The 15,930-nt window shown below is 39.7% G+C and overlaps 1 protein-coding gene across 3 annotated transcripts in view; it reads right to left on the bottom strand.

Annotated features, from left to right (window-relative positions):
* The window catches only part of SFMBT1 (Scm like with four mbt domains 1), a 90,232-nt gene that overhangs the window by 19,627 nt on the left and 54,675 nt on the right, over positions 1–15,930 (bottom strand). For all 3 annotated transcript variants that reach the window (XR_006165976.1, XM_033004640.2, XM_042799672.1), the window contains exons 3-10: positions 12,795–12,889; positions 7,716–7,956; positions 7,178–7,266; positions 6,013–6,259; positions 4,403–4,500; positions 3,282–3,383; positions 1,919–2,069; positions 23–105 (exon numbers count right to left, since the gene is read on the bottom strand). Coding sequence is in view for 2 of the 3 variants with exons in the window: in XM_033004640.2 (XP_032860531.1) it covers positions 23–105; positions 1,919–2,069; positions 3,282–3,383; positions 4,403–4,500; positions 6,013–6,259; positions 7,178–7,266; positions 7,716–7,956; positions 12,795–12,889 (1,106 nt within the window). In the remaining variant the exon portion in view is untranslated. The remainder of the gene's footprint in view (positions 1–22; positions 106–1,918; positions 2,070–3,281; positions 3,384–4,402; positions 4,501–6,012; positions 6,260–7,177; positions 7,267–7,715; positions 7,957–12,794; positions 12,890–15,930) is intronic.

Raw genomic sequence — 15,930 nt, 5'->3', positions numbered from 1 at the left:
TTTTTCTGCAAGAGAACCTTACCGAAGGGAAGCAGCTCTGGGGAGCTGCCTCAGCACCACATTGTTTGAGGTAGTCTGCCCAATCGAAGTCCTGCCCAGGATAACCTAAGTGAAGAAAAAGCAAATAGGTTAGATTAACAGCACAAGACTAAGTTCAAACTGACATAAGTACAGATCACTGAAATCTGTGGGTCACTCAAGTTTGTCAGCTGACTAGGGCTTCACCGAGCCGTCTGAGGTCAGCCCACAACAGGGTTCTCACGTATTTGAGATGTCCTCTACTTTCAGTGCAGAGGAGCTTTGGGCACTGTCACACCTTGATTCCAATTTTTGACTTAAAATGGCATGAAACTAAATGTGACTTCACAGAGAGCAACCTGAAGCGTGAATAAAGTACATCTGCTAAGCACACAAAGGCAGCAATCGAAACATGGGGAAGTGTTCACACCCTTTCACAGGGTACAGGTGAAATTCAATAAAAGTTTTTGTAAGATTACTTCACTGATGTCATGTCAGCTCTGAAACTTTATTTTCTTTTAAAAATCCAGCACTCAAAATGAGCACAATACCAACATATTACTCTCTCAAAAACATGTTAAAAGCTAAGTAATTAAAGAGAGCAGTTAGGCATCCTAAGAGGCTCATCAAGTTTGCTAACAGCTGTAAATCTGGAATACATTTTGAAGGGAAGAGCCTTAACATGGAGTCCATCAGGAGACAGAGCATCTTTCCAAGAAAAAGACAAACTAAATTCTTCTTGGAGGAAACACTTCACTCCCCTGTGATCTAATAAAAAGCGAGTAACTGAAGGGAACTGAGTGCAGAACTGTTCTGCCATGGTAGTTTGAGGCTGGCAGTAATATTAGCAAGGAGACAACTACAGGAGTTATTTCAGCAGTACCATGGAAGCACTCCCCTACAACGGATGCCTGTGACAAGGGTTTAAGAAATCAAATAAAATTTTAAAACTAGTCTAAGAATATAGTAATAACATGGCAATCTAAAACAGTGAAGTTCAACTACCCCTCAGAAAAGGATCTATTTATTTTTCTGTTTCATCAGTGTCAGTAGGGCTCTTGAGGCCTCACACAATTCAGAATGCCCACCATTTTCAGTGGGACTAAGAGAAGAGAAGCTTAAAATTTTTGTCAGCTCTGGTCATATGACTAGAAAGTGAGATTTCATCTTTCACGCGCAAAATTCTACATAATGCTGGGCGAAGCAAAGCCACTTTTTGTACCTCACTCAAGGAAAGGCAAGAGACAAACATCCTATGGACTTTGTTCTTTCACGAGCAGCTAGAACAAGACATTCCGAATTCTGTGATGGTGAATAAGAGTACCGAGTCCCTGGTTCTACAATATGATTGACATTTTCATTTTGAGAAAATGAATAAATACTTCAGTAGCTGAGGATATTTCCCCTATTCCCTTATGTCCTGAAGCAATATTTCAGCAATCTGCTATATTGCCTGATTGGTCCTTGAAAAAAAAAAAAAACTTCATTAACTTCTAAGAGATAAGATATTATAAAAATACTATAAAATGTTGGATAACAATGTTCCATTTTGACCAGAAGCAAAAATCCAATGCAAAGACTATAAGCTTCTGATATCATGTTAATTAATGCTGAAATCAACATTGCCTTCAGCCCTGGAACACATACTCCATTCATTCGAATGTTCAGGCTTTTATGCATGACCAGCATCCCCAGCCACTGTCATCTTCTCAAATCCAGGCACATCCCCAGGAAACTTCAGCTTTACTAACTCAAAGCTCCTGTTTCTCAGAATTTGATCTTTCGTGTTCTTTGCTTGTATTACTACATTAACTCTTTTGCAAAAGCGTTGTCCTAAACACAGTGCTCTGAAGCACTTCCTTCAAGGAGGAGCGAGGATGACAAGCTTGCACAAACATACCTGGCGGAGGACTGAGATGTAAGCCGTTCTTCAGACTCCACTGCACAGGGAAAATACCAGCACTGTTGACATGACAAATGTAAGACTGGCTGGTTGTACGGTCTGGTCTCAAGTCATCAATTTCTATCATGAAGTATTTTTCATTGTATACCTGTAGTTAGCCAAAAGAGAACCATGTGGTCTTGTAAGTAGCAGATTCTGATCTACTGCTCCCTCTCCTCCATTTTGATAACTTTATTAAATAGCAACACTGCACAATGGAAACCCTTTATCTTGAAATACTGTGGGAGTTAAAAAAAAAAAAAAATAGAAGACAATCTACGGGATTCATAAACCAGCAGACTCCTCTGCGTTACCCGGAAACTTAACAATAATGATAATAATAATAGGTAATGTATGAGCACTTCAAAAATAAGGTGATCAAGTGCTATATGAAATTTTCTTACGAAAAACGCAGAGAAATTAGAATTTGTGGTCTTACTACCATTCTGTAATAACAAACTGATTATTTTAACAAGGCTGAACTGTGTCCCAGGATGGACTGTCACAAGTAAAACCAGTAAACTCCTGAAGTAACTATGAGCAAGACAAGAAAATATGAAGAAAAGTGAATTATTTTGCTTTGCTTGGAACTGGTCGCACCTTTTAGTAACAAGTGAGCATCTTATTTGAAGAAAATGTATGCTAGAGTTTAAAAGAGAGAGACCACCAAAATATAAGATATTATATTGAGAGACTATCTGCCCTAAATAAAAAGCAACAGTACCTGAAAAATGCACAAAAAAAGATTTAAAAATATGTTCTAGTTTCATTTCAGCAAGATTTTGGTTTACTACATCAAAGCAGGTCTCTTTAGAACCTTTCACTTGCTTACTAACACAGGAAGATAGAAGTTGCTCAAAACGTGATTATGTTGGGGAGTTTTCATTTCAATTTTTACATCCATGTGCAGGCCCTTGTTTGAAAATCAGGCCACTTAAATGTCAGAGCCTGTACATAGTAATGACATAGCTTTTGGAAAAATGAAACCCTCAGAATCTATCTTCAACTGAATGCTCAGATGATGAGGGATTACACCTGATTTTAAAAATCTGGGTTTGACAATTTTAGACACTTGATTTTTTGAGCTTGTATCTTTATAGAGTTTCTCCCCTCCATTCAAATCCTCCAACGGCTTCACCATCAGCTGTTAAAGATTCTTTTTCATAGCAACCTGCACCCTGAGGGAGACATACAAAATACTTAATTTCAAAACTAGTTCAAGATTTTAAGATAATCAGTTAACAATCATTTCCTGAGCATTTAAGAACAGAAGCAGTAATAGAACTAAATTTTAGCAGGACAAGTTAAAGAACCCTGGTACCTTGAGAACTGTAGCAGGAGAGATTACAAAAGGAGCCATTGGGTCTACAGCTTCTAACTTCATGCCTTCAGAGAATGAATGCTCTCCGATCACAGGTTTATCCTGAAAAATTATGTATCAGTGTGATTATCTGCCTTTCTCCATCAAAAAGAGACATACCTTACATAATTCAACTGAAGAGGGTAACTTCAGGTTTTATTAGTTCTAAGAAATCAACATGTCAGAGTACCAGCAACTTCTCTATAAAGAAGAGAAAAGGCGAAGTATGCTCTCTGAGATTGAGTTTTCTGTGAGGTTTAGAAAATTGAGTCCGCAAGATTTCTTCCTCTGACATTCTCCACACAGAAGCAAGATTTCACAATACAGGGTAGTCTGGTAAGTCTACAGATTTTTTTTTTTTTTTCTCCCCCCTAACTTTTAGCGCTCATCATGAGCTACACTAAAAGAGAACTATGAAAGTCTCCATTTTCAGCCTAACAAAAACCTGAAAAGCAGGGCTTCTGCTCTGTATGTTATGATATTATATATATCCAGCTCTCTATATGACCCAATACATTACAAAGCAACAGGATTTTCTCTTCTATTCTGCTTATGAGTCCAAGCAAAACTGAGAAAAATGAACTAACAACTTGCAGGACTAAATTTACATTCCTACTTCTCAAAACTTGTCGATATTATTATTCTTTATTTCAATACATATATATTTAAATTCAGACTCATTAGTAACATTTGCTAACATTCAGGATATAAGAGGACACCTTATACACCATGTGTAACTATGTCAGGTTACAGATTAGATGTTACACACGTTAAACTCTTCAATGTACTCACACAATTAGAGAGACTGTAGTAACCCTGCACTCCTCTAGAAGGACACTAATCCACAAGATCAGCTGGTGAACCACCAGAGATGCCATTATGAAGGATCAGAACCAGGGATTTTTCCCAGTATGACAAGTAATGGCTCACGCACTCCTGACGGGTACGTTGTCTAACTTAACAAGAATTATAGAATAGTATGGTTATTTTTTATTATTCTTACTTTTTTAAACCAGAGGGAGAGAATATAGCATTTTCATTGTATCATCCACAGTATTAAACTACACATATTGTGTCTTTACCTTAAAGAGATCTGTAGGAACTGATGACTCCTCTTCCTCCTCTTTCACCTGCTTCAGGATCTCTTGCCAATCTGCTTCGCTCTTCAAGGACCTAATGGCTTGATTAAAAAGAAAGGAAAACAGTGAATTTAGTCTTCTTCATTATTTTTTTTCATTCAGAACACATAGCAATAAAGCTAAAAGTTTTGATTTGTGCTTCTCCAACTGCTAAATTCATATCTGTTCTGAATCAGTGCAGACACCTCCCTTCTTAAAAACTTACTGTTTCCTTCAACATTTGGATGTGTTAAAAAAAGGGACTGAAGTCAAGCAACACTGTATGACCCATATGATGCCCTGTCTAGTTTTTCTGAGAAAACAGAGATCACATCACCACCAAGGAAAACAACTGGAGAAATGTATGACCAGAAAACAAATCCCTAGCCGGGTAATGCTTGCTTGTCTTACACTTAAACAAGCAGAAGTTTCAATAAATGTTCCACAAGTTTGTCCCAGCTGCCTAAGTTACTCTTTTAGCATCTGTAATTGCAGACCACACACCTCTGACAGAAGAGGAACTATTTGTACCAGTGCCATCATGGACAAAGCAGTATATCAAAGCTCTAACATAGATATAAAAAGGAAACAAATCTAGTAGCTAACTAATATTTTTAAAATACATTATTCACTTAAATAGTGCTGTGGAATTCACCCATCTAGTTTACATCAGTGATTTGGCATCTCTTTGCTCACAATATGCAGAGATTGGTGAAACATTAGAAGAGGCAATATGCTCAGTCGTTTCAACAGAAATTGGTTTGGTTTCCTCAGCATGATTTCTTCTTGCTGTAAGAGGAAAATGTTAAAAAAAAACCCACAACCAAAACAACTGTTCTAAACAACCCGAACTTCCCCAACTAATAGCACAGTGTGCCAGAACCCTAGAAGTACACCTGCCTTTGCAAAAAGGCTTTAGGGTAAATGCTCAACATTTTCCAGTTCTATCCCAAGGTCTCCCCTCATCAGGAAACATGTTACATCACTGCTCAGCTCCTAAACAATCCATTTGTGTTTCAGACGTTTTATGCCCCTCTTCTTTGAAGACCCACCCTTACATGCACAAGTCTGGACAACACGGTTATCTGTCCCAATCTCTGCCTCCACTTCCATGTGCTTGTTCTCTGGGCGCCTATTATTAAGGACGTTTTCATATCCACGTGTCACCTCTTTAGATAGTGCCTTAATTAGCTCAGTGGACTTGGAGTCACAACTGCAAAAGCTCCTGTTGAGCAGTACTTCTAAACAAGATGACTCTTCCCCCCCAGGAATACAACAAACCTACCAAAAAAACCCATGAAGGCAATCCCTTCCTCAGTTCCCCCCTTTCTACAAACAGGTGGAAAGTTTTGACAGACAAAACCATTTAGCAACTTTTGAATGAGTGGGTGAAAAGTCTTGTAGGGCTATTTACTGGTGTTTTCACTTACATTTTATTAGGTACAGTATTTGTCAGATCACACATTGATTACATGACCACCATGTGCACCCAGAAGGCAGATTTAGAGCACAAAAGCAGCAGCAGTATTCTCTAGCCTCTGATCACTATATAAAAGACACATGTTTTGAAGTACCTGAAGGTGGTTGCAGGGTATATCCATGCTGAGCTGCCCACCCCACTTGATGAAGGAAAGGGTCCAAGTAGAAGAGCCATTGGTCAAATTTTTCAGAATCCTCCAGCCCTTCATATCGCAATTTAAGTCTCCCACCAACATTTTCTACCACGTTGACTATCCAGGCTTCCAGGGAATCCCGGACATTTTGCAGTTCTAGTCGGGAGCCTGGTGCAATAAGATCCAACGGATTTTTCCCTCTGTGAAGCTGCAAAAAGGAACACAAATTATTCCACACAACAGAACAAAAAAAATCCCGTACCTCCACTTCTTTATACACATTCTTTTTGTATAAATAAAGTATGAATACAGAAGTAAATCAATACAGATCCCTTACTAACACAAGACAACAGAAATGACCAATGGTTAGAATCGCTGGTGCTTGCATCAGAGCTTTTGCACTGCCTGCAGATACAGTCACACATTTCACACAAGTCCTCGTCATTTTCAGAAGCATTACCACTTCCGTATTTGAGGTTTGAAGGAAACATGAATAATCTCTCTCTAAAACTGAGTCACCTAGCATACAAAGATGACTAGGCAGAAAACATCCAAAGATAAAAATGTTAGTTGTAAAGAAGACATCAACAGCATTTTCCAAAAAGTTATATTCTGTACTTTACAGACACTGATACAAGGTGCAAACATTGTTTTAAGTGCAGAGGAGGGGACAAAATTTCTTCACTAGCAAAGATGCAAGATTTAAGTAAAATAATAACCTGCCCATTAGGGGAAAAAAAAAAAAAAAGTTAAGGGAGTCAACTGAGAAAGGGGACAACATGGAAGCTATACAAATAAAGGATTATTTCCTTAGAGCTGTATGAAGATGAAGGAGGAGAATAGAAGGAAGACTGAAATCTAAGGGAGTTTGCAAAAGGTCTTTCTTTTCATAGGATTAATGAACAGACCAAACCTGCAGTGATAGATATGTTTCAGGACAACACTATCAAAATTAAATACTGTAAACAGGGAACACTAGAGAGCGGAAATTTAAGGTCAGCAGCATATTACAATGCTTCCTAAGCTTAAAAAAGGAATTGAACTGACAATCTGAATAGGGGTTCCCTTAATGAAAAAGAAGAAAAATCAAGACAAAACCCATGATGCAGCACATCGCAGAACTTACCCCCTCCAGCAGGTTAGCAGGAGCACTGCATGCTCCTTTCAGCACCCGCTGAAGGAATTCCTCCTGGTCAGGTATCTTGTCCTTGATACCTAAGTGAAAAGTGAAGAAGACAGACTGTGATTCTTTCTGACAGTTAAAGATTACTCAATCAAGACACTACCACATTCTTGCACTGCCTAATTCACAATAATCTGCCACAAACTCACCAGTAACATCTTAAAAGAAGAAACAAAACAGCAACAAAATCTCTAAAGGAAATGACACAGCAGTATAATTTGGTGGGTGATGATTAAGATAACCACAAGCCTCTTGTAAAAATAAGTCCAGTTCTGAAATGAAGCTAACTTCTCCCTGGTGAAAGAGCAATCTCCTATTGTAAGTCATGGGATTTTGGAAAAACATGGCAGACAACCTCAACTTGTCATCACAGCAACACCATCTGCACGTAACAGCAATTATGAAGGCTACCTGCCAGGCTTACAAAGGACAAAAGTGTACTTCTGAACCTACTCTCTGCTTCTGCATATAGAGCCAATACCTTCAGGCACTTTGAGAATCTTCTTGTTCTGCTCACACCAGCCAATGGGGTGTAAATCAGCTGTCATGATATCACACCAAAAGTCAGCCTTGCGGTCTTCCCCATAACCATCGTAGCGCAACAGGAGCAGCTGCCCACAGGTAGTAATGATGGTGGCTACCCAGTAGGAGTTTTGGTCAGACTTGACAGCAACTTCTAGCTTCATACCAGGTGCAAAGCCATTCTGCAAACTTGTATCCACCTGAAGAGGAAGAAGATCATCACCTCTGAGCACCTCCCAGAAACTTTGTGGAACAAAATGGGAAACAATTTAGACATCTTCATTAGCAAAAAAACTCAAGCCAAATGCCATCCAGTCTCTTCAGAGAAACAACTTCATCCCATTATGTAACCCAAATTGGAATGCACACAGAATCATCATTAATGAAATCTCCTTTGCATTTCAGAGTATCTTTTCAACCTTAAATCAATACCTTGCAATTCATCTTCCTGCCCTGGACAATACTTCAGCCATCACTGAAAGGCTTTCTAACTCACAGCGGGGCTATTACGCTAGGCAAAACTAAAGGTCAAACTCAGCAACACAACTTTGACTTTTTGTGTTAAACTATGTCTTTCACCCTCTTTGGACACAGAGCCTGTTTAAAGTACATACACGTGCTTTAGATAAGGATATCATTGTGTCTTCTGTCATGCTCATTTAAGAAGTCATAAATCTGCACAAATTGCAGAATAAGGATTTTTAATGTCTCTATCCAAGAACCTGAATAATTCTGTATGTAGCATTGTTACGTAAATTGCATGGAACATAAGGAGTATGTGTTCTTCAGTGAAGTCACGTTTTGACAACAACAAAGCAGCAAATACTGCATGTGCTCTGTGTGTGTGTGTATTATGTGCAGGTGAGGAATCTGACTGCACAGCACTCAGATACTGAAATGCGAACTTCAAGAGAGAAGGCAAAACATCAAGTTTCTAATATCCCTAACTTCTCCTAGCTTGAACACTTCTGAAAGAGCAGAAAGACCCTGTTCTGCTCTCACTACAGTATGTTTCTGATCTATGCTTAACTCCATGGCCTCAGTATTAATTAAAAATCTAACATGTTAATCCCTTGTTCTCAGCTGAATGTAACGGGTGTTTTCTTTCTTAAGTGGTCCCAAATTCTATTCCCTCTTTGAATCAACTGCAAGAAAGGCTGTCAGTATGATGCAGATGCAGTAGATATTTTCTGGGTTATTTATTACCAGTTCTGCACTGATGGTTCAGTAACTGCCATAGCTATTATAGTCTCATCAGACAGCACATACTGGTTTGCTAAAAATAAAACTAATAGAACCACATCAGAAAGAAAAGCATATGTCCCCATTAACTGTTCACATCCTCTAGGTTAATACCTTTCACTTAGAGAAACCTCTTCTTAAAAACAAAATCAGCAGGAACCAATACCTGCAGGCGTTTTGAAGTGGTATTACAGAGGTCACCGCTTCAAAAAGATAAGTTCCCTTGCTGAAGAGATATTACTAAAGACTTCATATTTTGATTCCCAAGTGAAAAGCCATAAGCTCAATACAAAATCTAAGGAATTGGGAAATCTGTGCAGCTCTCTATACCCAAACTTTCAGCAAAGCCTCACGATGGGGAGAGCTGCATTCAACAAAACCAACAGCAACAGATGGAGCTTTCCCTGAAGCCAGGTGCGTTTTTCAAACACTGTCCTTGATGTTCCCCTGTGGATACAGCAGAGACCAAGAAGTTAGCACCCTCTCCTGGCAGCTGGGCAAGACGACACCACTAAGTGGTTTGAAGCATAAAACTTTGTTTCTTGAGGGTGGCTCGCTGGGCAGACCGGCTAGCAGGAGATGCTGTGGAAGTTCTGAGACTATTTTCTCTGGAGCAGTGGGTCTGAGAGCAGCAGCTTCCTGCTGCACATCCGGCGAGCTGCGATGGCCCCGCGCGGCTGGTGACAGCCCTGCCGAGGCAGCACCCACCCTGGAGCACCGACCCCCGGCTCTGCGCCACGCCAGGGTCACACCTGGGCCTCCGATTCGGCTCAGAAGCAGATAATGATAAAGAATGGACAAGAAGTATTAAGAGCATGCAAGAACACACAGCAAATACACGCGTTCAGATGATGCCGAACACTAACTTATTTTTAATATTTACATACACATATATAAGTTGCTGAAAGGAATTTAAAAAGAGCATTCAATGATTCTAGAGAAAGTGTATTTAGACTTGGCGGGGAGGGGGAGGCAGGAATGACAACACAGGCATCCAGTGCAACAACAGATTTTTGGTAATCTCTTTTACCTGCTAGATTGTAGGAAAAATAGTCACTTTGATCCAAATATTTTTTAATTTTAAAAAATGCAAACGAATGAAACGTTAGGACACGCATACTTTGAGGAAATGGCTTATATTTTCCAATGCATGTTGCTCATAGTAGGAGCAAAACTTTCAGAATTATATAAGCATACAAACATAAAAATGTTCTCTCTCCCATCAGCAAGTGTAGCTCTCTGCTAACACAGGCTGTGTAACCATGGATTACATTTTCCTAACCTGATTATGCACCATCCTACAATATGGGTTAGGTATTTTTAGCCCACCACTCATAATGGGAGATTGGTCACAGTGGCTCTACTCCAGTATTTAAAAAGAACCAAACAAAAACCTAAGCTTCCATCTAAAATTTATTTATATTAATTTATTTATATATGCCCATTTGCTCTTGCGGCAATATTATTCTTCAGCTTATTTTTTTCCACTCTGTTTTTTCGAGAGTACAAAAGCAGTTTCCCCTTAGCTCTCCTGATGACAGATTATAAAAATGTCATTCCTCAAGTCATGCAACTAGCACCGCACAGATTCCAGCTGGAGGGATCACCAGTCGCTAGCACAGACACATCAGCACCTGTATGCTCTCCACTGAAAATCTCTCACCTGATGTACTCTGGAATCACACTGACATTTTTTAGGGCTTTATCACATAAAGAGGCTGTCATTATCCACTGGGAGGCACTGAGGTTCTCCTCCTCTACTTTTTCCAAACCACTGCCTTCTAATGGCCAGCAGAAATCCTGAGCATATGACCTTGCACTACTGAATTTCTATTAACACCAAGATCTAGGTGATGTGACACTGCTGTAAATATGCTCCTCTCTCTGCTTGTCAATTCGGTGTCAGCATTAACTTTCCAAAATTTTATGCCAAGCTTATTACAGAGAACATCAAAACTGGCCTCCAGACAAACTCTAAGGGAGCTCTGCTAGCAAATGCCTGGCGGCTCCCCTTCTGGCCACGCAGCCATCTATTACCACGCTCACTCGTGACCCACGGGCCTCCCCCCACGCGATGCCCATCAGAGAGCACCCAGCGCAGGCACAAGGACCGGGGCACCCGGCTCGGCTGCGCCCACGCCTGCTCAGTATCGCGCTCCCCGCCACAATGCTGCTCGCACCAGCAAAACCGCACCCTGTCCTACACACGCAGGGAATAATACCAATACAAACTGGGGTTTTTTTTTTAAACCTAATTGTATTTTTACTGACCGTGGCCACAGCAATCAGTCCTCTTGTTTGACACAGCTGAGTTGGCAAAGAGTGCAGCGCAGGGGTAACAAAGTCATTCAGAGCGTGTCTCCCACCCATTAACAAAATATAACTGCAATGTTAATGCAGTTGGCCACCACCATAAAGCTGGCATTACAATTAGTTTGTATAAAGTCTGAGCTATGATAGCAAGCTGCTTTAACAGAGATCACGTAAGGCAAACCACATCAGAGGAGCAGACAGACCGCTCCTCACACTACTGCAAAATGCCATTGCTCCTGTTCCATATCACTCCCTCAATATGGGCTTCATGGACACCACCACCTTGAGTCAGCTCACTCTTGCTAGAGCCTTTGTACACTAAGGAAAAACAAAGCAAGCATAGGCCTCTCCCCTTCAGAAATGAGATACCTGAATGTTTATTTTGAACAAAAAAATGACAATTACATCCCAGTGTATGGAAGAACCTCTGTAAAGTCCGCATTTAATGTTCATCTTTACTACTAACACAACTGTTGTGTTTTAAAAGATACTTTAATGTTTTGCACTTCTGCAAGTTGCTTTTGGCTTCAAAATGCATTGTGATCCTTCACAGACCTGTTTGTTTTCCTGCTGATTTAAGTCTCCTGTACTGAAAGTAGTGATACTGAGCTCAAAAGCCTGAGCACCATGGAGTGCTTTCCAAGCAGTGCACAACACACAAGTCACTACCCTCACTGCCATGGTAAAAGATGCATTGCCAGTCTTTGAAAGACTATTAAATAGTAACTTTGATAAAGCACTGGATAAGGATACAGGCTGGCAGTCTGGAAGGTGTTTCAATTGTTGGGAGAGATCCAAGAAGTTTGGAAACCAGCTCTACACAGCTCACCTTCACTGATGGCCCAGCCCAAGAAGCCAGACTTCACATTCAGATCTCACCCAACAAGACAGTGCGTTCCAGGATTTTACCAAACATTTGATTAAAGATATCCCAAGAGCAAAGACAAGAGCTTATCAAGACTTCATCCTATCCATTAAGCCTGTGATCAACAATTATCCTAATCAGTTTTCTAGCTACTACAGTCAAGTGTTTGGCAGAGCTACTATTTTCTCCTTGGCCTCCTTGAGAGACACCATTAAAACCTTATTTGAGAACACATTTGAATTCTGCCATTCAAGAACTATGCCACCAACTTTCTAAAGCTAGCTCTTCCATAGCAGTTGTCCAGTAGCAATCACCAACAGAAGAAAGAGACTGGCCAGCTTGGACTTCATGGGAAAAATCAAGTTTATCATCTGGTGCAGAAAAGACTAGGAGCCCCTTAACTTTCAGCACTTGTAGATGTGATTACCCTGTGGTGCATACAGAAAGGAAGATGAGAAACAATAAGAAAAAAGTGAAATTCCTCATTTCTCTTTAAGAAACATGATTCTAATTAGTCTTGATTTGAGAGCATCAAATAATTCAAAGAAACCCTAAACATTCAGTGTATCAAAAAAACAATGTAGGAGATGGTAAGTAAACAAACACTCCCTTACTCACATGTTTAAAAGATCCATGGGGGGCTGCAATTGCTCCTGTGTCTTCTAGATACTCATCCCAGTTGAATTCCATTTCTTCCACACTGGAACCAGCATCTGGAAGAGAAGTCGAAAACCTCCTATTTAGCAACCTGCTGGCTTAAGTTTTAAGCTACTAAGAACTACAGGAAAACCCACTTCAACTCTGAATGACTAAGTACACGAGCACGCAGTGAACTTCAGTTATACATTTTAACACAGACAATGCTACTGAGCCCTTCTTTGCACGTGAAACGCACTTTAAGTTGGATCTGATCTGAAAAATAGTGAGATCCTGGGGGTTATGGTTAAGCACAAATTGGTGACAATTTGTGAGAAAAGAACACAGGCAGAAGAGTTCTGTATTTGTATCAACAAATATGAGACTGAAAACTCTGGGCACACTGGACCATTGGTGTATTAAATTAAAAACCATCCAGGAAACAGCAATGGCAATAGTAAGAGGTTTGAAAAGAAAAACTAAAAAAAATTGAAATATGGCTCTCTTCTTTTTAAAGTTAGATAATATTTATTTGAATATTATAAAACATCAAAAGCAAAGAGAAGTATTCAGGGCAGTTCTAAAGAAAACAGCTCAAAACACAACTGAAGTCAAGAACACTCAAATTAATTACTTATAAAGAACAGCTCATAAGGTGTAACAGCTTCTTTAGACCAAGAAAATCTCATTTCTGGATGCATTTAAAGAAAAAATGTGCTAAAACCACTCAAGCCACAGTTCAAAACTCATTCAGGCTGTTAAGGAAGCAAGCAGCTGTAGTGAGCCACACTACAAATTAGTCAGATTTTCTATTATTATTGTCAAGCCTGTTCCCCAGATCCCCTCTCCCCTTCAGTTCTTGGCTCACTTCCCTGCTCCTCTCCTATTCCCGTTTTCTCCAGTGTGTAACCCACTCTGCTGAAAAGATGCCACAACCAACACAGGTTGGATTTCAGGTCCCCTATTTAGTTCAGCATGCAGCCACATTGTATTTTTCCAGCAGGCACAGCTGGGGTGCCCAGGGAAGGTCCCACTTCATGGAAGCAGCATTTTTAACCTCTACACACAAATTACAGCTTCGGGTTCAGCGGCAAAACAGGATGGCAGTGACATGACAAAAAAAAGTAAAACTTTTCATTTTCAATTTTAGGCTGGTTCTATCATCTGCACCATAGTTGTCTTTATGAATGAACACAAGAGATTCCCATCTCTCGGTATCAGGAAACCTGATATCCTGTTTATACTTGAAAACAGAGAAATCTCTGTGTATCACAAGCACAGGGAGGACTTGGCAAAGGTTATAGGACACCAACATTTCCAACACACTCAGACTTTCTTAGGATGGGCAGTAACTCTTCTTTCAAGGAGTAGTGGCTTGAGTAGGAAAGATTACATATCCAAAAAAATGAATGAAGTACTATTACATGATCTTATCAGACCCTTGAACATGCTGAACACCTGCTAAGTATGCTCCACAACAGTTCTTAGTCCTTGAATAGAAAAGGGCAAATATTTGCCCAAAAATCTGAGCTACATTAATTCATCTAAAAAACCTACAAGTCTTGAGTGTAAAGTAGGTTCATTTTATCTTCAAACTGATTGTTAAACTCATCTTTGACTTTTCATTATAATTGTAGGAATTATAATTTCCCAAAATTTAGAAGCATATCTTCAATTACTTTTGTTTGCTGATGACAGTATCTGTTTTAAAGGCAGCTCTTATCTCTCCCAAACCCGATTTCATTTTGCTATTTTTAAACAACCACAGTTGGTTATATTGGCCTTTCATAAGCCTCAGAGCTCAAAAAAAATCAGAGCTTGAATGTCACCATCACTTTTAGGGGATAATTTTTAACTTACTGAAGAAATAGCCAAGGAGAAAGGCAGAAATAAGTAATTTTATTTAAAAAAATTTTGAGGGAGTAAAGAGGTTAAGGCACAGACCACAGCTGTTTGCAAATTAGTGTGGAGCTGATCAAAGCTTTTGCTGCAAGCCATTCTAAGAAAAATATAATTTCATTGCAAAATGTTGTTAAAACAGATTAAGATTTCTTAACTCATTAAAGCAGCATTTAACTTTAATATAACCATAAAAATGCGTAAGTCTACAGCTGCAGAACCAAAGTGGGAAGAAACATCAGCTCGAACACAACACCTATCATCAGTCGAAACCAAGAGCGAACTGTGATTTTTCCCCCGCCTCAAGAAAAACAGCTCACCCTTTCCCAACAAAAAACACCCAGCTGCTAAACAGTGGCAACAACCCCACTTTCATCCAACTCCAAAAAGCACTTTGTATGTGAAAAGTGCTGCTTGCAATGCCTAATGCGTTCCTGTTTGAAGAGAAACATAAATAAACGTGACTGCTCCGTGCTTTTTAACATGTTTGAAAGCCAAGTAGCTCGACCTGGGAATACTACACAGATCTTGAGTCTTTCCAGCCCTGCTCTTTACCAAGCTGCTTGCAGCACTGAGTCTTCAATAACGAGTTATCATCAGATAACTGTCTAAGGGGCAGTTAAGCTCCTTAAATGAGGCACAGGTCACTTAGCACACTGAAAGGGTCAATTAGTAACTTATGTTGCCACTTAATTGCTACAAGGAGCTCCTGAGAAAGCCAGTTTGCATGCTGCTCCAGCTTCCCTTTTGCCTCCAACTACAGTTAAAACCAGTTCCCAACTGGAACAGTTACCACTGGTCCTCTTGTTACTCCACTCATTCATGGTGTCTCCAACCTCTACATTTTCATACCCAGAAGAGCTGTTTCCTTCCAGGTCTGTGCTGTGGTGACAAGGGCTCGGATTGCTTTGTACTGTACAGTGCCCAAATCTCACCAGCATACCCAGAAACAATCTTGCAACTCATTTTTTCATTGAAGAAAATCACAAATTCCTGTCCAACACTCCAATTTAATATTCTCCCTTCTTTATTTTAGGGAGTTTTGTTAAGTCAAAGTGATTATTTTTTAAAAAACTTTTTTAAAAAGCTCCTAGAACTTACGCTGTTTCATTCATTCCTAAAAGTTCAACTCTGCTTACATTTACACTTTACTAAGGTTTCACAATTAAATAAGATTAGGTGATTAGCCTTATACTTCAACCACTGAGCACACAGAGCT

Source organism: Tyto alba, unplaced genomic scaffold (assembly GCF_018691265.1).
Source record: "Tyto alba isolate M040663 unplaced genomic scaffold, T.alba_DEE_v4.0 Super-Scaffold_3, whole genome shotgun sequence".
Taxonomy (NCBI): Eukaryota; Metazoa; Chordata; class Aves; order Strigiformes; family Tytonidae; genus Tyto; species Tyto alba.
Note: the sequence above shows the minus strand (reverse complement) of the source record. Positions and strands in the feature narration are given on the sequence as shown.